Genomic DNA, 25,303 nt, shown 5'->3' with positions numbered 1-25,303 from the left:
TTTTACAATCTGCTCCATCTGTCTCTTCCTCCGCTACCTTCTCTGCCTCTTTGTCTTGCTTCTTCTTTCTCACCTTCTTTCCACACTTCTGCTCTTCCCGTTCTATTTCTCCCCTGTCCTCCTTACCGCTCCGGCGTCTCTTCTGCTTCTTCCTCCTCTCCTCTCACTACTCTCTCCTGTATTCTTTCTATCCGCTCATCTGCCTCCGACATAACCTCACTTTCTCCTTCTTTTTCTTTTCTTCCTCATCTTATTTTCTCCATATCCTTCACTTCTCAACTCCTTCACTTTTCTTCTGATTTCCTCAGCTCCTTCACTATCTCTTGCATTACTCAAATTTTCTTCCTCATAAACTCTTATTCACTCTTTCACTTTCTGTCTCTTTCAACTAATCGCACTTTTCTTTGACGGACCACGCGTTTTGAAAACATAAGCGTTCCCAAAATTTACTACCACCATTCCCACTTCTTAATGCCATCCATCTGCCCCTGTCGCCCAATCTCCGTCCTCTTGGTTTTCGATCCACCTATCTTCTCTATACACCGTGCTGCTCACTTCCTAGATCGCGATGTATCGACGTCTCGTCCTCCTGCCTCCTATCGCGCCATCTGCCGACTCTTCCACTCACTTTTTCCACTTCTAGTGCTTCTCTCCATTTCACGTTCTTCCTATCCTCTCTTCTTCCGTCTCCATCCGCTCATGCGCGCTGTCATCACCTCCAAAAAATCGCTGTCTCATCCGCCGACCACTTACTCTGAACTTTGGAAATCTTCCCTGTCTCTCCAACCTTCTCCCCCCGCCTTCCTCCAATGTTCGACATCCTGATCACCTTCTCCACTTAATTTTCGCGTCTTCCATCATTTCTTTCACAATTTAATATCAAACTATCGAGAGCACTCCTCTTGCTTCTCCATTACCGTCAGCCATTTTTCCATCTCCGGGTTTTATTGTACATTAATGTTAGTTATAGAAATATATACAGAGTGTGTACTTAAATTTTGTAAAGAAATTTTCTAAGATTTCTTGATTAAAAAAAAATTTTTTTTTAAACGTCAATATTAGCTATAAAAAGATATAATAATTGCGTTTTTATTAAAAAAAAATTAAGTTGGACTTATCAGCTTGGCAATCCCATCCAAGGTTAAACAGATATTATTATTACATGCTCCTTTTCAAGCGGTAGAACTTGCGTTAAAAATTTTTTTTATAAAATTTATTTACGGAAATAGGCAACTGTATTATTTGGCGCACTCTGTGCGTATGTGCGTGCGTGCGTGTATATGTGTATGTGTGGGTGGGTATGTTGTTATAACAGTAACAATTTTACTTAAAAAAAACAATTTTATTAATTTTATTAAACAATACGTTATTTTATGTAATATTCTATAGTAGAGGACACTGTTTACTGTACAATAATTTTTGTAGAATTAAAAAAGCTTTTTAGTATAAATAAATAAATATTTTTTACACTTTTAAGCAAAATTATGTGTAACTTTTTGTTTTTCAAGATTAGGTCTGTGAGAATCGAATGTAAAAATTGGAGATTATTTTAAAACAGATGTTTCGGAATATGCTTATTTAAATCTCCCAAAGATGACGTAGATTTTAGTACAGCAATAAAAGTAAATAAAACATACAAAGTTTTTATGTTTGAATATTATGAACATATTTTAAAAAATGTCGCGAAAGAATTAAAAGTGAAATAAAAAAAATAACGTCCATTCTAAATTATTCTACAAAGATACAAAATATAACTCACAAGATGCCGACATCTGCTAACTCTACTTTCGAATGAGTCATAGTGCATTTGAAAATGTCCGACTTTTATAATAAATAAAAATGTATTATTTTTTATAATAATATAATAGAAATTTATTAAAATCGCAAAAAAAAATTTTTTATTTTAAAGAATAAAGAAAATTAATTTAATTGATATATAGACTAAAAAACATTGTTACAGCGCTGATCTCGAAACCAGCTCGCACGGATAACAAAACAGTAACGCGCACTTAGTACCTACGGCCACCGCGCTTCATGCCGAAAAGTGGCTTTTCATTATACTTACCTTACCGACCGAAAATGCACATATTGAGATGCAATTTTCTCAGAAACTAAGGCCCATTCACCCAAAAGTCAAAACACTGTTTTTATTTTTTTCCCTCCCCTTTCAAATGCACTATGGCTCATTCGAAAGTAGAGTTAGAAGATATCGGCATCTTCTTGTCAGAGAATGGTCACGGTAACACAATAAGACCTGCTTATTGCTTCAAAATATTTTAAGCATATAACAGTCTCCGCTACTACATTTATATATATGGATAGTATACAATTATAGAATAACTTTATAAAAAGTAAGAGAATATGTTTAATAATTAATTATATGTTTACTAATTATGCACAACGTTGCATAATTGCAATAACAGTACAATTGAAAGACATACTATTGAACGTATAAACAGTTATAAGCAGAAAAGATGAGCGGATAAAGAAGTTTAAATTTCTTCTTTAAATCCTATGTAAAGATTTTGTATGACATAGCAATTGTGAAATAAATCTGTTTTAAAGTATAATTATCAAACTTTAAGAAGCTTTACATTTAATGTTTTATTGTATTAATATAGTATTAATATTATTTATTTTAATTTTAATAATTATTAGATGGCAAACTTAATTCCTGCCGTTTTTTTGTCTCCAAAATTGATTTGTTTCAAAGGGAAGATGAATGAATACCTTAATCAAAGTAATTTTCTCCATTTTTTATCATTTTTTTCCATTTCTCTGACAATAAGGCAATCCCACGACGCACAGTGGGAAAAAACGAGACGTTAGAGAACGAAAATCTGTAACTACGTCAATTTTCAATCGAATTTAATGAAATTTGGTATTCTATGAGTTTTTTGGTCGCTGAATCTGAATTCACTGCCAAAAATTAAAAATTCGACATAGCAAACCTACCATGACTAACAAAAGTGCTAAATTGATTTATTTTTGCAGTTAATTAATAACAGTCTAGTGCACATCCAAAAAATTTTTTTGCTGATATAGACAGATTTTTTGATATCCCAACCAAAATGTATCGCTAATTTTTGTGTCTGCTAGAATTTTGGCTGTCACGTATAGAATTTGAAAAACTTTCTACTTTTATCGGCTAGATTGATTATATACAATACATATACATATCACGGTATTTGCTAATTATTTATCTATCCCAGCTATATTTTACACACATATAATTTTTGTTGAAGTTGCAAGATCATTTTTTAAGTGCATAGATAAGGGGTTATGTGGTATTGAAAGTTGAAAGGTTTAAAATTGCAGTTTTCAGGTTTATAGAATTTAGAGATTATAGCATTTTAAGATTATGTTATTTAAGCTTAAGTTGTGCTAGATCTTAAATTGTGATGTTCAGAGTCATATGCTATGTCATATTAGTGGATTTTTTATTTTTAGAAGATATAATGTAGCCCGAAACCATTTCAATAGCACTTTTGTTAGTCATAGTAGATTTGCTATATCGAATTTTTAATTTTTAGCAGTAAATTCAAATTCAGTGACCAAAAAACTTATAAGATACCAAATTTCATTGAATTTGATTGAAAATTGACGTAGTTACAGATTTTTGTCCCCTAACGTCGCGTTTTTTCCCACTGTGCGACGGTAGAACGCGTTGTTTTTCGAGGTGATCCATTTATCTACCTATTTTTCGACTTCTTCGTAACTAGAAAAGTGTGTCTGTAAATGCGTGTTGCATCGACCGGAAGAGATGGTAACCTGACGATGCCAATTTTGGAGAGTATGCTGGATGAGGGAGAATTTTTCATTTGAACTCTAAAAATATCTACTTTTTGCAACATGCGGTCGAGCGTTGTAAAAAGAATGATTTTGCGTCGATTGTTGGCTGTGGATGGTAGTTTTTGCGTCACTCAATCGACATAATTGTTGTTGATAGCGATCAGCTCTAAACAATTTCATTTGCATGTAAGAGCACGTAATTCAGCACATTTTCTTACTCTCACCAAATGCAGAATAAGATCTTATGCCTCATGAATATCGTCAAAATAATCATATTGAAAGCGTTTAAACCAAACTACATCTACTTTCTGATGGAGTTTTATCACCATACACTTCGAATAATAAGCGATGTGTTTCAGCTGCGGTTTTCTTGAGATTGAAGTAGTGAAAAAGCACATGTCGGAAAAACAGCTTATTACGGTTTATTTTCAATCAATTGGATGATCTCTTTGGTTTCGAGAATTCTAATCTGTGAGGACTGAATCACTTTCAGCAATGTATAAACTATAAAAGACATGCGACTTCACCGTCGAAACTAATCAGTGTTGGAGCCAGCGCTCTCTAGTAGCGAGCGGCAGGAATTAAGTTTATTGTGTAATATATATCATTAAGAAAGAAGTAAATATTTCGATTGAAAAAAATTAAAGTAGTGTTAAAAATGTTAAAAAAATTTTTAGAAATGTTTTGTAAATTACATAGATTTATAAATTAGTGTGGTAGTATTGAAATTCATACGTATGTATTTTGTGTTATAATATATGAATGAAAGAATGAATACTTTATGATCCCCATGTGGTTATGAAATATACATAGAGAGGATAGGCGAAATAAACATTTGGAAAATACGATATTTATTTAAAAAAAAATTACTCCTTTTTATCTCTCTTCCTCTTCCTATCTCTTCCTTCTCTCCTTCTCTCTCTCTCTCTCTCTCTCTCTCTCTCTCTCTCTCTCTCTCTCTCTCTCTCTCTCTCTCTCTCTTTCCTATCGAAATTTTTGTTTCATATCTTGCTTTGTCTACCTTAATGCATCGAAAAGCAGATTTCTATATCCAATTATTGCTTGATACCGCTTTTTCTGCAAGCAAAACCATGTCCGCATATAACAATAAATATATTTTATTTATATTTACTTTTATTTTATCTTATTATAATCTTTCCATTTATTTTAAGTTTGTTATTAATGAAATAAAACGAGGCTTATCCTTGTCTTATACGACCAAAATTTATTCTATATCTGTCCTCTTAATTTTATTTTACATCTTGTTTGCTCTGCTTTTTTCCAATTTCTTCCGTTTTTTTTTTACCAAATTTTTACTTGTCACTTTTATCAACTTTTTTTGTCCACTAAATTAAATGTTGCTTTCAAGTCTGCATATAATCTAAATAACGTTACTAATTTTTCTTTTTCTATCTGTTTTCTTTTTTCTTTTCTTTTTTTTATTCTGTTTTTCCTTTTATTTTACTACAGTCTTTTTTCTATTTCTCAATTTTTCCTTCATTTTTTTCTTATTATTTTTTTTCTTATTATAAGTGTGTACTTATTATACATCTTTTATTTATAACTTCTAGCTTTACCCTTTTTCTCTCGAGTTTTTTTTATTACTTCTGTATATGATCATGAATACACTTAAATTACTTCTGTATATGATCCAAGATTCTTTTACTTGCTACTACTCTGTTTTTCTATCTATTTTGTGGTCATAATCTTTGTCAAACAAGCTTTTTTTTCTAGATTCTTTATATCTTCTCTTTTATCGCTAATTTCAATTGTTTCTGTTTCCTTCTGTCATCTGCGTCCTAAATTTGTTCGCTTTACACTCTCTATTTCTACCCTCTTTTTTTGCTTTTTTTCCATTTCTGCGTACACTTTTCTGCTTTTCATTTCTCTGTACCACACTCCATTCTTTTATGAAATTGCCAACTTAAACTTGCCGACCAGAATTACTTGGCTTAAATCGCCTTGTGTTGAGTTATATGTAGGAAAAATTTTGTTATCTGCTTAAATTTTTATAACTGCTAGTTTATTTGCTGAACTTTGCATTCCTTAAATACTGCTATGTTCTATCTTTGCCCTTTAGCTAATGCTTGGGCATAAATAAATACAATCAATCAATCTCTCTCTCTCTCTCTTTCTCTCTTTCTTTCCCTCTCTTACTCTCCCTCTCTCTCTTAATTAATCAATAACATTCTTTCTAGTCTAGTGATTTACTTTATTTTACTGTTCTTTTTACTCTTCCTTCTTATTTTTTTTAACTATCTCTAATATTCTTCCTCTGGTTTAATTACAAATAAAGTGTTTTTTTCTCTTTTCCTTTTAAACTAAAAATAAAACATGACACAAAGTATTAACATATCTCAGAATACTTATTTAAAAAAAAATGAAGATTTTGTATAATATACTTATCTGATTATAAAACGCACAGTACATTATACTAATCTCCAAATTCGGCACAGTCATATTTCTCTTCACAATATAATATACGTATAGAAACACAAAATTGACTTGCTACTAACCTCACACGCGTTATTAATTAATCATAAACCACTGAACTGTAACCTCATCGCCGTGAAACTCGTTGCGGACTCGACTGATCAATTACGCGGCAAAGAGATGACAAAACGCATACTTCTTGGGTCTAAAGATTTTTCTAAAAAGGGATTATTATTAATTGTACAATTTATAATACTTGATATTTATGTATTCTTTACTCTCGCAAAGCAATCATACCACGAATGACAGCGATTTATCAATATACAATATATATCATATCAATATACAATATATATTTTATAAGAAATTGTCACAGGTAAATCTTAGAAGGGCTCTTTCCTATTGAATTCGTGTACTCGACAAAGAGCGACGACGTATCTTAAATGAAAAATTTACATTTTGGATTTTGCGTCGCTATATCTCCGCATGTAGAGCACGTAGAAAAAAAAATAGAAACATTTTTTTTGTATAAATCAAACCCAAACTTTCGATTGAATATAATTAGAACTCGATCGGTTAAATCGTTATTGAGATTTGATAATCTCAGTTGCTTGCAAGTCGCGTATTCGCGTAAATGTATGATGGTCTCGCGCGTTCATTTGGCGCGAAACACTATTGTATCTTTTGATCTTAGAATAAATCAGAATTTATTTATATAAAAATTCTTAAAATTTTTAGAAAACTAAGTTTTTATATGTTTTTATATTTTTTGAATTTTATAAAATTACTTCTGAAATTATGAAATATGAAATTTTTGGGGATATATCAAAATTTATACATATAAATTTTTTATAAGTTTTTTCACAATTTTTAAATTGCTACGAAACAGTAGTGTAGTTAGAAGTGATGATGTCTAGGACGAATTTCTTCTTCTACTCTATGCTTTTTTTAAACTATTGATACCAATAGACTTATCAGATAACTTTTTCAATTTATTAAAAATTTACATACTTGTCTGTTACAAGCAATAAAATGTTCCGTGTTACAAACAGGAACTTATCTCTATTATAGCCAAAAAGAAATGGAGCTAGCCATAAAAGTTTTATTAAGGTGTGAATTCATGCAGCGAGAAATCGCTGGCGACTTGGGAGAAGTTGGGGGGGGGGGGGGAAGTGACGTCAGCGACAAGTGTCCGTCGCTTTTCTTCCGGTACATATTCATGTGACAACAAATCGCTAGCGACTTCAATGTCAGTTAAAGGTTAATAATTGCAGAGAAATAATTATTGTTTGTAATAAAAATTGAAAAGTAGTGAATAAAAATGAAGGTGACAATACGGGGTGTATACCGCTTAGTGTGCAAATAATTTGAAAATAGCTATAACAACCCAGATAGCACAAAAAAAAATTTATAAAATATTTATAAGAAAGAAAAATATTTATGATAAATATTTTGTACATATTTTTATGTCTGAGTTTGTCAGGCATAAAAAAAATTATGATAAATAAATAATTTATGAAAATATTTAAAATAAATATTTATACCATTATTATTAAAGAATATAAAAAATATTTCAAGTTTATATAGCATAAATATTTTTCAGTATATTTTAAAAATATATTCTATATAATGTTGATAATAATTTTTGTATCATTTCTAAATGGTTTATGAAAAATAATTATATAATCTTTAAAAAATATTTTTTGAAAATAAATTTGTAAAATATTTATAATTATTTATTTTATAAATATAATATTTTGTGCTATCTGGGAAGAGCCGTCAAGAAGCGACGGATAGCAACTGCTGTAATGTTGGAGTTGCAAAGAACGCAAAAGAAGCGAGATTACAAAAAGAAGCAGTGTTCGCGATTATTCATATTACTCCTCCTTTTCTCCGTGGATATCCGAATATTGCTCCTTGAAAGGCGCGATGTGGCGACTTGTCGATGCTGTTCAGACAGGACGAACTTCTGACGATTTGTCGCTACTACACAATGTCTACGTAGAGGGGGAAGGTCGCCAGCGATCTCTCGCTGCATGAATTCGCATCTTTACTTGAAGTGCTTCTTTTTTGTCTGTTGTTGCATAGCCCAGATAATTAGCTTTTTAAGCTAAAAGAGAGGAGCAATTAAAGTCTTTGATATTAAATTTTTGCTTGTAACAAAAATGAATTATCCACTCTTGCAAAAGGCGTGAAATTAATATTCACGAATCAAAATGTTGTCAAATGCCTTTCTGCGATACTGATTGGTTTTTGTACTTTGTCGGTAACTGTTATCGGAATTGCAATTTATTTTTAAAAAGTAAGTAAAAACTAAATACCACGCGTGAAGTGTTTGAGTCTAGTACTGCTAAATGGGCATATCTTTGCTAATGGCATCTGAGGCGGATTCTTTCCACCCTCTCTTTACTACATTATTGCTCTTCTTTTTATTGTAATTGAATTAAGTAGTACATAGCACTACCAACATATTACATTTGCAAAGGAGTTCTGTTTTTTGTAATAAAAACGCACTGAATAGGATAAAAGACGCAATATTAAAAAATCTTTCAAATGTATATTTTAATAAACTAATAATAAACATTTTGAAGACAAGTCACTAAAATTGAGCTTTGAAATAAAAGTAAATAATAGTATTTGTGTAGTATTATACAATATATTAAATACTATACTAGGTACAAATAATTAAAATCTTCAGATATTAAAAAATTATCTCTGAAAAATATTTCAATTTGTTAAAAAATTAATTTTTTAAAAATGTTTAAAAAATAATATTCAGAAATTTCGAAAAGTTATATAAAAAATATTGAAAAAAATTTTCATCAGAGTTAACCAAATGATTAATATAATAATCTATGTTATATTTACTCAGTCAAGACTATAATAAGGCATCTGGAATGACAAAGAATTTGTTTTCTTTTAAGTCATCTACAATCCCTGATCTTCCTTATAAGGCAGCGAATTTTGAACGTTCCTTATAAGACCGCGGGTTTTGAACGTTCTACTTCTATGCAAACTTTACCTTTTTGAAAAAAAAAAACGTCTTTGCTAAAACATAATATTACATTTGCCAATTTACCGCCATCTTTAAAAAAGAATTCAAAGTCCGTTATTTATTCTCCGGCTCTTGTTGAATCTAAAATTGAGCAATCAAATCGGCCATTGCAGAAAAGTCAACTTTTTTTTCACAAATTGTTTCTCGTAAAACATGCACGCATTCAACTTTCTCTAACGCTTCTAATTGCTCCTGAATACTGCGAAAAACTTAACTCGGCTTCTCTTAACAAATGATAGATAGCACACATTCTGTTGATGGAAATTTTCAGATTTAGATGCGTTTTAAAAGCATGTCTGACTTATTAACCTAGAAGCAAAATTGTTATAATTAAAAAAATTAATTTTATTAATTCGATTTAATTCTAAAAACATTACTAAATTTCTTTAATATAATCTAATCTGACTTTGTTTATTTTATTTATTACATGTATTTATAATTTGTAGAATAAACGCTGTTATTTTTGAAATTTATTATGAAATTTTTATTATGAAATTTTTTTTTGAAATATTTATTTGTTCCAATTTTTCTACACAGCCTGTTTAAAAAATTGAGGGATTGATATTATTAAAAATGGAATTTTATAGATAAACAATTCCTTTTTAATTTTTAATATACATTTATTGCCTTTCTATACAAGCTTATAGCACTTGTTAATCGGGATTGGATATGATAATCACCGATAATCGATTTTTTAATAAAAAAATCTAGTAAAAATCAACAATACGTTAGAGCATTACTGTATAATTGGAACCGATCTTCTAATTATTATAAATTTAGACTATTTTGGTCTATTACGCCAATTTGTACATAACATTTTAATTGTCGATCGGCGATCTTGTGCGAGAAGCATACGTACAAATCCGACGTTCTCATCCATATTACTTACGAAAGGGCGTTTTTCTCTTTGATTGTCATCTAGCGATTGAAACTCACAAGGGAACGGACAGAACTGTCCCTCACCGATTTTAATGAGCTTTGGATATGTTGTAGAACATAAAAAAATATTAGACCCATATTTTTTTTTAGCGGCGTATCTCGACGTTTAAGGGTTAAAACCACCCCTCGAAAATAACACGTTTTTTGTTTTGGCGAATATCTTTGAAAATATAAGTATATATTATTATTTTTTATAATAATAATTACGAAAAAATTATTTATACAAAAGTTTTATGGTATTTTATACTCTTTAAAATAGTATATTCAGATTTTCCAAAAATTTCAAACTTTTTAATTTACCGACCTCCATCCCTTTTTTCAAAATTTTGAAAGTTTTGTAAGGACAAAAATTAAAGAGCATTAAAAGCCAAATCCAATATAGCCAAATATAATAATATATGGGTTTCATCATTCTCAACTATTGGCAAAATCTTGTTGATGATAATCCCGTGCTATAGACGCCGCACTAAAATTATTATTTCTTTAGTCGCGTCACATTCAATAACTGCCTCTCCTGCGTATATTTTTATATTAAAACATAAAAATCTTAATTACATAATACTCAACGTATTACACGATATAAAGTATAAATGTATATACAGGGTGTTACAAAAGCATCGGATTTGCTTAACACCATGCGATAGAGAATAAAAATCTAAGAAGAAATGTCTAATACTATTTTTTGATGCGGTAAATAGTTTCGCCTTAATTCATCATTGTAATAATAAGTCAATAAACGCGGAGGTACAAGAGAAAGTTAATGACGGAAAATGCGTGAAGTTGACTCCTTGTTATTAAAAATTAAAAAATGTTTCTAATGCTAATAATTATCAATAAAATTCTTTAGAAGGCTACCAAAATTTTCAATAGAACTGTCGGTTACCGAAAAATATTTCCATTTTGACGGGACTTAGAAAATTTTCGAATTTGTATCTTCAACTAAAGAAATTTTTTATGCCGTAGCTTACAGCTTTGAGTGCTAATATTTATCGATAATTACCATTATTAACATTAAAAGCATTTTTTAATTTTTAATAACAAGGAGTCAACTTCACGCATTCATCTTTCACTTGTACCTCCGCGCTTATTGACTTCTTACAATGATGAATTAAAGCAAAACTATTTACCGCATCGACAAATAGTATTAGACATTTTTTCTTACAAGGGGACCTTACGGGTCATAGGTCATCGATTTTTTTCATATTTATAGGATTTGAAGATCAGTACCCGGACTTCAATTTCCTAAAGCAGTACGATGCGCTTCTCATAAAAACTCGAGAAAATCGATTTTGAAGATTTCCGATATCTTTAAGTACAGAAAATTTTGACCTATCGTCAGAGCCGCTTGTAGCCGAGCGCACAGAGCTCTAGTTTCGTAAGCGCGGAGTCGCTGGTTCGATTCTCGCTGGTCCCAATTTTTTTTTAATAAGTCAATGGAGTTTTTTTCAAATCCTTTTGTACTGCTTTAGGAAATTGAAGTCCGGGTACTGATCTTCAAAACCTATAAGTATGAAAAGAATCGATGACCTATGACCCGTAAGGTCCCCTTGTTAAATTTTCATTCTCTATCGCTTGGTACTAAGCAAATCCGATGCTTTTGTAACATCCTGTATATAACAAAAGTAGCATATATATATACGTATGTGCGTACGTACATTTTCATTGTTACAAATGCGAATATAGATTAATATAAAGCAAAATATTTTTTTAATATTTAAAACTGCAAATACAATATAACAAAATATATAATATTAAGAGAGAAGTATAAAATATCAACTATAATAACTATTTGCATAATTATATCATTTACACTATATGCACATAGCACACTCTGATAATAAAAATAATATAATTATATGATTTAATTTAATGAGTTTGAAAATACATTTATACGGAGATATATATATATATATATACATTTTGCAGACGATACGGGCAAATAAGTTTAATATCAGTGTTGATAGACGGGCTGGTTATTCTCGCGCAGGCGCATCATATGAGGCTTCAGTGAAATATCCATTAGTAATAGGGAGACGTTTTTTGGTCCCCATACAATTTTTTTGCAAATTTATAAAAACGTTAACACTTTTTATATATTGTAACGTTTTTCACGCCGCGCACTCGCACACGCTAACACAGCACTCGCTCGCGCACTCCCAAACACTTGCTCGCGCGCGAAATAAAGCAACTCGTTAGCTTTAGCAATTTATTAAAAGCACACGTAGATGACAACTCTTGGCTAGACAGCTCAAAACCAAAACCAAAACAACAAAACAAAACAACTTCAAAACGAAGCGACATTCGTCAGCTGACGACATCAATCGATATATTGATTTAATAAAGCTTGCGTTCACACACGCGAGTTCGCACGTAACAATATTTAACACGCATGCATATATTTGCATATTGTTTGCATGTATATTTGTGTATACACTGAAAAAAAAATTAATATATTTAATAAGATATGTTATTGCGGGCTACCAATTACAGATATACTCAATACTAGTGATGTAACGAATATTCGCATTCGCGAATATTCGCTGATTTCAAAGTATTTGCATTCGCAGAAAATATGCGAATGTTTTGCGAATATTACTTTAGTAAAAGGTCTCTTTAGAGGGGAAAAAAAATGTAAAAAAACTAGACAATTAAATAATTTTTTTTTATTAGAGTTGGCCATTCTTAAGAATTTGTATTGTAAATTTAACAATAATTTTGTTGACTAAAAACCAAAACTTTTTATATTTTACTTACAACTACACAAATTGACCAGATCTTATTTGGCTAGGATAGAAACTAAACAATTTAGCACGGATTTCCTAGAATTTTTCTCGCGGTTTCCACTTGCAGGAAAATAAAGTTTGAACTTTTCCCTACAATTAAAAAAAAAAGTTTCTGCAATTTTTTTCCGCGAAGTTACGGCGTTTCAAAGATACCAGTGCATTTTTGACCTACCGCCAGCATTAGCATTATCCGATGTACACCACGGGGAGGTTGCTGATCGGATTTGCACATCGTGTGTGTGTGTGTGTGTGTGTGTGTGTGGGCGCGCGCGCGCGTGTGTGTACGTGTGTGTGTGATGTGTGGGTCAGCAGAGATAAGGACCCCCAAGGTTCGTCACTCCCACGGTATTTAACGACTCCAAATCCTCTCTGCTGTGTGTGTGTGTGTGTGTGCGTGCGTGCGCGCGCGCATGTACATGTGTATTGATGTATGTATTGTAGCACTAAAAAGAAATTTAGAAACTCGTATTACCTCCTCTTCGTGCGATCACTTCTCGCAGCCACGTGCGCATGTTTATGCATGCTCTAATTTCCTCTTGAGGAATTTCATTCCAAATTCTGATTAGAGCTTCTGATAAATTTTGAAGATTAGTTGGTGGTCGGACCAAACTTCTTAATCTGCGACCCATAATGTCCCAGATATGCTCTATGGGGTTTAAATCTGGACTGACCGCAGGATGTGGTAGCACTTGGATTTCATTTTCTCGTAAAAACTCGCGAATAACTGCTGCGGTGTGAGGTCTTGCGTTGTCGTGCATAAGGACAAAATTTCTCCCCATTCGTTGGCTCATTGGAACCACATGAGGTGTCAAAACTTCATCAATATAACGCGCTGCTGTCACTCCTGGCGGTGTCATAATGACAAGATCTGTGCGTTGCCTTGACGTTATTCCTCCCCAGACCATTACCGAGCCATTATTAAATGCCCTAACAGGAGCAACGCATGCCCGATCAAAACGTTGTCCACGACGACGCCAGACACGAACACGTGCATCATTACGAAAGAGACAAAATCGTGACTCGTCGGTAAAGAGTACATTTGCCCATTGTCTTTCTGTCCACTTGATGTGACTTCGTGCGTACTCTAATCGAGCACGTCGATGTGTGATTGTTAAAGAAGGCACACGGACACGACTTCGTGATCTCAAACCCACCGTGCAATTGATTCCTCAGTGTTTGGTCACTAATTTGTCGTCCCGGTAAAACTGCATCGCCAATTCGGCAAACTGTGGTTACTGGGTTTCTCTCTACAAAATGTTTAATGGCACGATCTTCACGTGCAGTCGCCATACATCTCCGTTCTTGTCCTTCTGCTGGCTCTAATTCTCCCGTTTGTCGGTAGCGAGCCCAAATCCGAGAAACAGCAGATTGATTCACGCCAATTTGTCCTGCGACGTACCTTTGGGAAAATCCTTCTCCCAAAAGTGCAATAATCTGGGCACGCTGAATTGCACTCACTGGACGCATTTTTATATCTTTACACTGTTTTCTATCAGAAGGAAAACCAAGCAGTATGCAATTCGTTTAGTATAACACGATGCAAAGATAGTGGTAAATGATCCCTAGAATGATCACAAATGAAATCCGAGAAACCGCAGATTGATTCACGCCGATTTGTCTTGCGATGTACCTTTCGTACGTCGTCACAAATACCGAGCAGTATGCAATTTGTTTAGTACAACACGATGCAAAGACAAATTGGAAATGTGTCCTCGGATTTCATTTGGGATTATTCTCGGGATTATTTTCCACGGTCTTTGCATCGTGGAGTCGTTAAATACCGTGGGAGTGACGAACCATGCTGACCCACACATCACACACACACGTACACACGCGCGCGCGCACACACACACACACACACACACACACACGATGTGCAAATCCAATTAGCAACCTCCCCGTGGTGTACATCGGATAATGCTAATGCTGGCGGTAGGTCAAAAATGCACTGGTATCTTTGAAACGCCGTAACTTCGCGGAAAAAAATTGCAGAAACTTTTTTTTTTAATTGTAGGGAAAAGTTCAAACTTTATTTTCCTGCAAGTGGAAACCGCGAGAAAAATTCTAGGAAATCCGTGCAGTCCGCCAAACTTTGCAATTTTCAATATGTCAAACATGTCCTCAAATTTTCAGGGTTTACAGTGGTAGGGATGCATTATACCTAAAATTGAACAATAGTTTCTTAAAGTAGAGTATTCAGGCTTTAATTTGGAACAAAGTTCATGATCCTAAGATGATTTTTTGCTGAGTTATACTTTTTCAAATTTTGCCAATTTTTGGCCGAAATTTAGTGATGCCATAATTTTTTTGAGTAGTGTGTATATATATATATATATATATAGTTTTTTATACTAACAGTATTTTATATTTATCTTTGAATAATAAATAAACAAAGCTTCATTTTCAGAAAACAATTTTCATTAAATTTCGTAATAAAATAAACAAAAACAAAATTATCTTATTTCTTCTACTCTGATAAAAATAATGAAATAAATAAAATATTTATATTTTTCTACTAATATTTAAGTTAGAAGAAAGAACGTTAATATAGATTAATATTTGGAATTGACTTTTAGCGACATTCCAATGAAGTCAATGAACTGTAATAAAAAATTAATAATTAAATTCAAGTAAAGGCATATTAAATTTAAAAAAAAGAAGTTTTGACGCTTTTTCTCCGTCTAATCTGTTACGGTGAGGCATGTAAAGTAGACCGGCCTCACTGAAAAATCGCTCACTAGGGACGCTAGTGGGTGAAATGTATAACAATTGTCTTGCCATATCGGATAAAAATGCATATTTTTTATTAGTCTTCCACCACAGTAGTGGATCTGCATCACTGTTTATGCGTTTTTCTGATAAGTAATCCGCGATACATTTTTTTAACAAAACTTCAGAATGATTGCTTTTGTTGGTAATTTGTTCGTCTTCACTATCGCTTGAATTCATTAGTAAAGCCATTGACTCTTTTAAAGATGTGCATTTTCTTAGATGTTCCGTACTTGATTGGGGTTCTTCGTTACTTACTTTTTTACGTTTAACAATAGTCTCCTGAACTGAATTCATGCAAAACTCCCTTTCTTTGTATATGTGAAGAATATTTTGTATAACATGATTTTTAACATAAGCGGGATTTCCAAAAAATTTTAATTTATATCGCGGATCCAATAAAGTTGCTGTTGTGAATAAAACATCATTTTCTAAATGAGAAAATCTACATACTAGTTCATACTTTAAAACACATATATTTTTGCCAATTTCTCGATCTGTTTCATCTAGACTGTCAATTATATTTTTCAAAGAGGATATTAATGGAATCACAGACGAAATTGAAACATTAGCACTACTGAGCTCCCTTGTCATCTCCTTGAATGGTTTTAATAATTTAATCAGTTTTTCTAGAACAACCTAATCATGAGATGTAAGCTGAGAGATCTTATGGTTAGAAGATGCGTAAAGACATAATGAGTCTTTAATTTGTAAAATTCTCTGTATCATGTAAAACACGCTATTCCATCTTGTAGAATAATGTAGAACAATCCTATAATACATGGAGCTTTGGCTGGTCAAGTTTTTCTTGCAATGCTTTTAATTCATCCTGGGCGGTGTTTGAATGATGAAAATGCATCGATATTTTTTTACATTTTTTTATTAAGTCGCCTATCATCTCTTGTGCGTTTATTCCATTTTTAACTATAAGTTGTATTTGGTGGGCTGTGCAATCTATATCTTTCACATGTAATAAAGACATATTTTTTTCATATTCGAATCAGAATCTCTTATTATACAAAGAACTTTCTTTATAGGTATATCCCAGAAAGATAACATTTTCTCAATTTTCGCGGCTATATTTTCGCCCGTGTGGCGACCATCATTGAATACCTCTGCTTTTAAAATTATCAATTTTCTTTCATAATTGTGTGTAATTCCGTGACAGGTCAAACTTAATAAGGACACCCCAGAAGAAGAATCCGACTATAAGTCTGTTGTAAATGCCATCTTCTCGAACTGTTTTAGTAGTTCTTTCACCTTCTCTTCTACTCTCGAATATATTTGATTACACAAAAATGTTGTAAAATATTAACGTGTCTTGAGGTTATATGAAGGACAAAGATGCTGTATCAATCTACGAAATCCTAAACTTTCGACGAAATTGAAAGGTAAATCTTCCAATGCGATCATTTCGCTGATCAATTGATCAATTTGAAGAGACTTCGAGTTCTTGTTATCCCATTTTTTTATCCTTTTTATGCACTCGACAATAGAACATTGTTTAAGTTCATTTTTTCTCGACATCTGGTGCGGTGATAAATTAGACAAAATAGTAAGTTCTTCTCGTTTTTTATTTTTGAGCTCTTCTAGATTGCTAAACTCTTGTTTGTGTTTTGATTTCATATGGTTTTGCATTGCACTAGTTGTACGCCCTTTGCGCGAGATTAATTTGTTGCAAATTCTACATTTTGCATGATCAGTATCAGAGAGTAAAAAATAAGTCCAAATTGGACTTGAATTATTTTTGCTCATTTTCAATGATGTATTCTGAAAGTTAAAAATAAACAAATACATGATAAATTACTTTAAAGTAAAACTTTGAGGTTAATTGAGGTTAATTACCTATTAAATTAGTGGCAAGTATAAGAACTTACCTGTAAGCACTTTAGATACTATACGTAATTACGTAATATGTAAATATTACGCAAATAAATAATATTACGTAAATAAATAATACGTACTATACAAAATAAAACTCATAAACGTAAACAATGACTGCGTTCCGGCAAGACACTGCTACTGCTACACTAGCGCTGTAGTCTTACGCGCGGGCCAACTGGCTGCACCGAACCGATAGGTTCGTGCAAGTCAATATTCGCATTCGCATTTGCATTCGCGAATGTCGGTAACAGATATTCGCATTCGCATTCGCGAATATCTAAAATCGCACATTCGTTACATCACTAATACATATATATATATATATATATATATATATATATATGTATTATATTTGCCACTTTTTTTTGTAATAATAAGAAACAGTTAAATATGAAAGCAAACTTTTTTCATGTTTCTAAAGGATTTCAGAAATATTGCATTTGCAATTTTATAAAAACATGAAGCAAATACATTTCTGAAATATTTAAAATGAAAAGTTATAATTAAAATGTTAATGAAATATTTCTATACTATTTCCAATCGTTATAATATTTCACCAATGCTACACAGTAAAAAATAAAATGTTAATTTTAACATTTTTCGTATGTCCCAGAAAATCCACTCTAAATTTTATGTTAAAATAACTTATATGTCATGTGTTACTTATTGACACATTAAAAATATTACGTAAATAACATAATATTTCACATTTATTAATGTTATTATAACTTTAAATGTAATGTTAAAGCAACATACAAATTAATGAAAAACTACATTAAAAAATAGTTACAACAACCCAGGTAGCAAGCTCACGTCATTTTGACGTCCCAAAATGGTCATTTACTGACTATTCTTGACGTCACAAAATGACGCCCTTATGACGTTAAAATGACGGTCGAATGTCACAAATTCCTGACGTCATGAAATGTACCGTATTTTGACGTCATAGAATGACGTGAATAATATGTTGTCAAAAAGATCTCTAAAAGATATCCTGTTTCTGAAAATCTGAAAATAACATAAAGAGACTTCTAAAAGATAACATATAATGTCAGAATGTTAACCAATGCGTCGTTTTTTGAGAACAGAAAGATATCATGAAACTAATATCTAAAAGATTTCTTAAATCGGATATCTTTAAAATGCAACTAGAGATTAAAAAATAAAATTTAAAAAAATTTTTTTTTTTTTATTCTTATCAACAGTACGTACTAAATTTGGGACCAATTTTTATTAATTAATTGAATTTAAATTATATTATTTTATTTTATTCTTACTTGCCGCTGGTAGGTTTTAAACCCGGGACCTTAGGATTACAAATCTTGTACTCTCTCTGCTACGCCAGTTTGAATCATCGATATGGGTACTTGTTATTGTCTACATATACCTATATGTTATAAACTGTCGCAATTATATTATTTTTTATAAAAGCAATTAAATTTTGCAAAACATATTAAAAATAAATAGCATTAACTTATTTACTTATTAATTTCATTGTTAAATTTAACTTTTTCCATAACCTTTATAATTTGATGGAAATTGCGATTTATTTAGCACTAATCATTGAAGCGTTCAAATGGTTAATTTGACCATTTTGAAATTATTTCCAAGATATCTAAATGTTTTCTTAAAAAAGTTCTCTTAAAGTTGAATATAATATGCTTATATAATATGCTTATGCCTTACGCCTTAAATCTCATTGTATAGACACCGCTTTAGACCGTGTCTAAAATACGTCTTAATGACGTCTTTATGTCCCGATTTTGGATGTATGCTGTCTGGGAAAATAATCGTCAGATCATGACTGAAATATGACTTCGAAATGACGTCATTATGACGTCAATTTTAGGTCATGTAAAAAAATGGTTATTTTGACGACATATGACCAGATATGACCATTTTGGGACGTCAAAATGACGTGGGCTTGCTACCTGGGAACTCATAAAAAATGTTAAAAGGACATTTTTGTTGATGTTAGTTTAACATCATTTTTTAGTTATATAATATATTAACATATATGGTATGTTAATATTTTAACATAAAAATATGTCAATTCTGACATATTTCAAAAATTACTTTTAAGAATATAACAACTTATAAAAATATTGAAAGCAAAATTTGCTATCACAATTCTTTTCTTCTTATTTTTTTAAATTCCTTTTAGAGTCTGACATGTTTCATTCTAGTATTACAAGACGATGGTAAAATCTTACTTCCTTCGGCGCTCTTGGCGAACTTTTTTTATTTACCTAGAAAGTGCATTTTGTTCAGGAGAAAACATGCCACGTAGCGGTGAATAATGAAAAGAATACCATCTTAAAAAAAATATACATACAAACTTATTTATCATTTCAACATAAATTATCTGTAATATGAACATTTGATTTTAGTAAATTTGACTATCTTGTATGTTAAAGTTTACAAGTACTTAAAGAGTAACTTTAATTTTCTTAGAATGGTAAATTGATTTTGAAAATGTAAATTGTTTAAAATGATTGTGTTAAAATCACTAAAATAATATTCCATTTCTAAAAAACACCCAAAATGTTAAATTATAAAGTTGACATAAATGTAACACATAAAAATGTTTAAAAAAATAATAACATATGAGTGGTATGTTAATTTTACATTAAAATATTAGTCAAAATGTGGTAACACAAGATAATTTCAACATACGGACACACAATTTTTTACTGTGTACATGCCGTGTGGAATGCTACTTTTGTTATATATACGCATTTATGCTTTGTATCGTGTAATACGTTGAGTATTATGTAATTAAGATTAATCCGTTTTTGTGTTCTAATATAAAAATATACGCAAGGGAGGCAGTTATTGAATGTGACGCGACTAAAGAAATAACGCAACTTCTAGCGCGGCGCCTATAGCACGAGATTACCATCTCGTTTTGCCAATAATTGAGAATAATGGAATCCATATATTATTATATCTGGATGGATTTGGTTTTTAATGCTCTTTAATTTTTGTCTTTTTACAAAATTTTCAAAATTTTGAAAAAAGGTGGGGGTGAAAAAAATTAAAAAGATTAAAATTTTTGGAAAATCTAAATATACTATTGTAAAGAATATAAAATACCATAAAACTATTGTATAAATAATGTTTTCATAAACCTTATATTTTCAAAGATATTCGCCAAAAACGAATAAATGCGTTATTTTCGAGGGGTAGTTTCAACCTCTAAACGTCGAGATACGCCGTTAAAAAAAATATGGGTCTAATATTTTTTCATGTTCTACAACATATTTAAAGCTCATTAAAATCGGTGAGGGACAGTTCTGTCCGTTCCCTTGTCAGTCACTCTTAAAATATGCCTAGTAAGCAAAATATTATTGCTGCGACATTATTATAATGTTATTCAGTAACATAATAACATTTCCAAGTATGTAGATTTTAACGTTGCATAGAACATCATTATGAACAAACTTTGGCTTCAATTTGGAGGTTTCGGTAATGTTGAAATAACATTTGCAATGTTGTAAATAATATTGCATTTATATGTTTTTAACATTGAAAAAATGTTAAGATAACATTGTGAAAATAACATAATTATAATGTAAGAAAAAACTAAAGGACAATGTTAGAAATCGTCGATTTTTAGCCACATTTGCAAACGGAAAAATCCTATTCCATATGATTCTTAGATCTAATACAATGTGAAAATACAGCTCAGAAAGCGGGAAACCCTGGGGAAAACCTTTGCCAAGTAAATTTGTATGTCAAAAATGACTTTGCAGGGTGCTGCTTTCGTGAGTTTAATGTCCACTGAGACATGTTTAGTTTATTTATTCATTTATTTATTTACTTGTTTTATGACCGAGAAAGATCATTTACATAGGTTACAGATCAGTTTTTGTCTTTCTATGCCATTGGTAACTTATCCAAATACTGACCGTGTGGTTAATTGTTAACATACGCGCAAGTACGATGCGACTGTCATCGGCATCTGAGCTTTTCTTTGCTTATTTCTTGTCTGAATACTTTTTAAAATCATGTATATAATCAATTTCATCAGTCTTAAGTTCCAAAATACATTTTAAACTTTAATAGAGACAATGGAGTTAGAGCAAAACGTTTAAAGAATTTAATGAAAATGAGATATGATAGTTCTTATTAACTTTTGTTGAATCATTTTTGTTGGATAAAATCTAAAATATAGATTTATTAAACCATTTTCTGTGTTTAATCTTAAATACTTACTCAATTACCATATTAGGCTAGTTGAAAATATGTAATGGTGAAAACATGAAAAAAAAAAAGTTACCAGGCAAACATTATTAATTCCTTTTATGAACTATTTATTTTAATTATTCTTCAACATAGATTAAAACAATGTAGATTCAATAATATCTTTTTCTTGTAAATATTATATGCTTATTACCACGCATTATATACATGGTTTTAAAAAGTATTCAGACAAGAAATAAGCGAAGAAAAGCTCAGATGCCTGTGACAGTTGCATCGCACTTGCGCTGGCGCGTATGTTAACAATTAACCACACGGTCAGTATTTGGATAAGTTACCAATTGCACAGGAAGACAAAAACTGATCTGTAACCTATGTAAATAACCTTTCTCAGTCATAATACAAGTAAATTAATTAATTAATAAATAAACTAAGCATGTCTCAGTGAACATTAAACTCACGAAAGCAGCACCCTGCAGTCATTTTTGACATACAAATTTACTTGGCAAAGGTTTTCCCCAGGGTTCCCCGCTTTCTGAGCTGTATTTTTGCATTACGTATGGGTCTAAGAATCATATGGAACAGGTTTTTTCCGTTTGCAAGTGGGGCCGAAAATCGACGATTTCTACCATTGTCCTTTACCTTGTTTTCTCAACAAGCACGGTTACCCCACCATAGTCGCATTTGGTATTGCTTAACTTCTGCGAAAAACGTTTTGCATCCAACTGTGAACCACCGTCGACGTTGCTTGACTTCAAAGATCTTACGCAACCTAACACTTTGTGATGATCCATGAACACTTGATGTTCATGAATACAAATTTGTTATAGATTAATTTAATAGGTGTCCGAAAGATGGAACTTGTAATTAAATAATTTTTTTTCAAATGGCCTAATTCTCAATTACTATATTCTTTCACTTAAAAAAAATATATTTATAAATAAATATTATTGTACCCCTCGTTGTACGTTAGGGCTCGCTGTCAGAGATCTTGCGAGGAGGGTATTTAGTCACTATACACCACTCTTAGTGTTGAGCACTTTTATTATAAAGTCTATTTTTACAGTGTGCGGTTAGATCGCGATCCCGCAAGGCAGAGTGTCGCGTCTATGAGTGCACTGTCCACGACCCCACAAAGCAGAGTGTCGTGGTTGTATTTATTACAATGTTTTGTGTCGGCGATGCACGACCCTGCAAAGCAGAGTGTCGTGTGTTATCTCGGATTGTCGACTTCTGATTGACCCGTCCCTCATTTTTTTTGGCGGTTTATATATCTGTAAATTCGGTAGTCGGATCGAGAGAAGGGGAGGATTGCGTGAGGGCATAAATCGGTCAGTATTCCAAAATCTTGCTTAGACAGCAAGCGCTGTCTAATTGTAAGGAACATTGTCGAACGGATTGCGCGGAACCTCGCGCAATGCGCTCGGTGCTGACTGCTGCAGCTGATCGACTTACGTCATTAGTTCTACTGACACCTTTCTTACTGGTATGAGTGTGTCACTCATAACAATATACATTTAGTTTTTTTTACTGATTTTTACACATGTGAAATAACATGTGGAATAACTTATAAAAACATGTTTTTGCTCTGTTCTTCTGATAAAACAAACTATATAATTATAAAATATTAATAGAAAATAGTAATTTGTGATTTTTTTTTTTGAAAATTTCTACAAAAAATAATATTTATATAAAACAATAAAAAATCTTACAAATTTTTATTTTTAGTAAATATTTTTAGATATTCATAGAAATTTTGATAATTATTTACAATAGGTACTTTCCGAATTTTGATATTTTTTCATAACTTTCTTGGTAAACAGCTTTGTTGTGACTCCGGCAATAATAATCAATCGGGGGAGCCCGAAAAATATGTAACCTACTAATTTTTTTGCTACATCGAAAAAAATAGACGCTTCTGTTTAAAGCAGCCCTATCGGCAGAACAATGTGGAAACAAACGATTGTAGCGACTTCTGCCCCAGTCTGGTACAGCAGAGAACGCGTATAACCCTTTGCGAATTTCCATGCTTTAAATTTTAAGAATAGTAATATTTATTAAACTTTTTTGTCAACTTTAACTGTTAATATCTCCCTTTGCGGGGTAGAGCGACGCTTTTTTCTGCCAGATTCGTTCGTTTTGTGCAGTAAGGAATGAGCTCTCCTTAAGTATTATCAAAACGTTCTAATGCAAATTAAAAAAGTATGGTATTTATTAAACTTTTGTGTTAATAATTTTTTGTGTATAACTCAAACACTAAGGCCGAGCGGCGATAACATGTATAGGGAAAAGTTGTTCAGAATGATGACCTTGACAACATATTTGAAGGTCATCAAAATCGGTGAGAAATCGCTAATGTAAATAATTACTAAATTATTTCGAAAAAATGGCCAAAAAATTAGTAGATAACATATTTTTGGGGCTCCCCCGGTTGATTATTGTTGTCGGAACCACAACAAAGCTGTTCACCAAAAAAATTATAAAAAAATATCAAAATTCAAAAAAGTACCTATTGTAAATAATTACCGAAATTTTTTTCGTCAGAGTGTTATTTATAACATTAAATTAATAAGAAAGTTAAGTTGCAACATTGTTAATTATATAAATGTTGCAACACAAAACACGACAAATGCATGATTAGTACGCGATATTCAACAGACAAAACAGATTCCTAGACAGAAAACAAAAAACCAAAATTATATTTTTAAAAACGCGCAAGTAATTATTTTGACCGATATATGCGTATATAATACATAAATATAAATATGTACGAGCAAAATATAAAAATTGAACAATTTATATGATAACATAATTCGTATTATAAACACATAAAAAATATTCTAATTTATGTGTCTTTAAAATTATTTAGAAATATTTAGATATTATTAAATATTTGAAAAATGTTTATAAAATTATATAACGTTTAATAACATTTAAAACACCTGTGCCTCATGTTTGTAGATTATTGTTATAATATTAAGACAGTGTTATTATTAAGTAATACTTAAAAAATGTTTATCAGACGTTATGTAATAACGTTTAATAACATTTAAAAAACAATAAATGTTTTAAAAATATTTTAATAATATTAAGATAGCAATATTATTAAGTAACATTTTAAAAATATTTATGAAATGTTAAGTTATAATGTTAAGAAAATTTCTCTAAAATTAACATTTTAAAAATTAATTAATGTTTCTTGCTTACTGAATGAATATTACTTGAAAACTTTGCTACTAATTAATAATATTTTTTATGTGCAATTTACATCATTTTGTATGTTTTTGTAGCAGTTTTACCATATTAAAAAGAAAATTTAATTGTAACTCTTCGCTCCATTTTGGAAATTGTGAGAACGTAAAAGTCTAACGTTAAATATGCACAGCATATGAACTACTGATTTGCTTGCGACAAAAAATATAATGGATTCACAGGGCTTCTTATT

At 31.3% G+C, this 25,303-nt stretch overlaps 2 protein-coding genes across 13 annotated transcripts in view; one reads left to right on the top strand and one right to left on the bottom strand.

Annotated features, from left to right (window-relative positions):
- The window catches only part of LOC105835844 (protein lap4), a 365,219-nt gene that overhangs the window by 240,892 nt on the left and 99,024 nt on the right, over window positions 1-25,303 (top strand). The gene's annotated exons all lie outside the window — the stretch shown is intronic.
- Window positions 15,445-17,962, bottom strand: LOC105841030 (zinc finger BED domain-containing protein 4). Its single transcript, XM_036284316.1, is given in 2 exon segments — window positions 15,445-17,541; window positions 17,649-17,962. A coding segment is annotated over 1 exon segment (939 nt). The 5' UTR covers window positions 16,555-17,541; window positions 17,649-17,962; the 3' UTR covers window positions 15,445-15,615.

Source organism: Monomorium pharaonis, chromosome 1, assembly GCF_013373865.1.
Source record: "Monomorium pharaonis isolate MP-MQ-018 chromosome 1, ASM1337386v2, whole genome shotgun sequence".
NCBI classification, from domain to species: Eukaryota; Metazoa; Arthropoda; class Insecta; order Hymenoptera; family Formicidae; genus Monomorium; species Monomorium pharaonis.
This window is presented reverse-complemented; position numbering and strand designations above follow the sequence as displayed.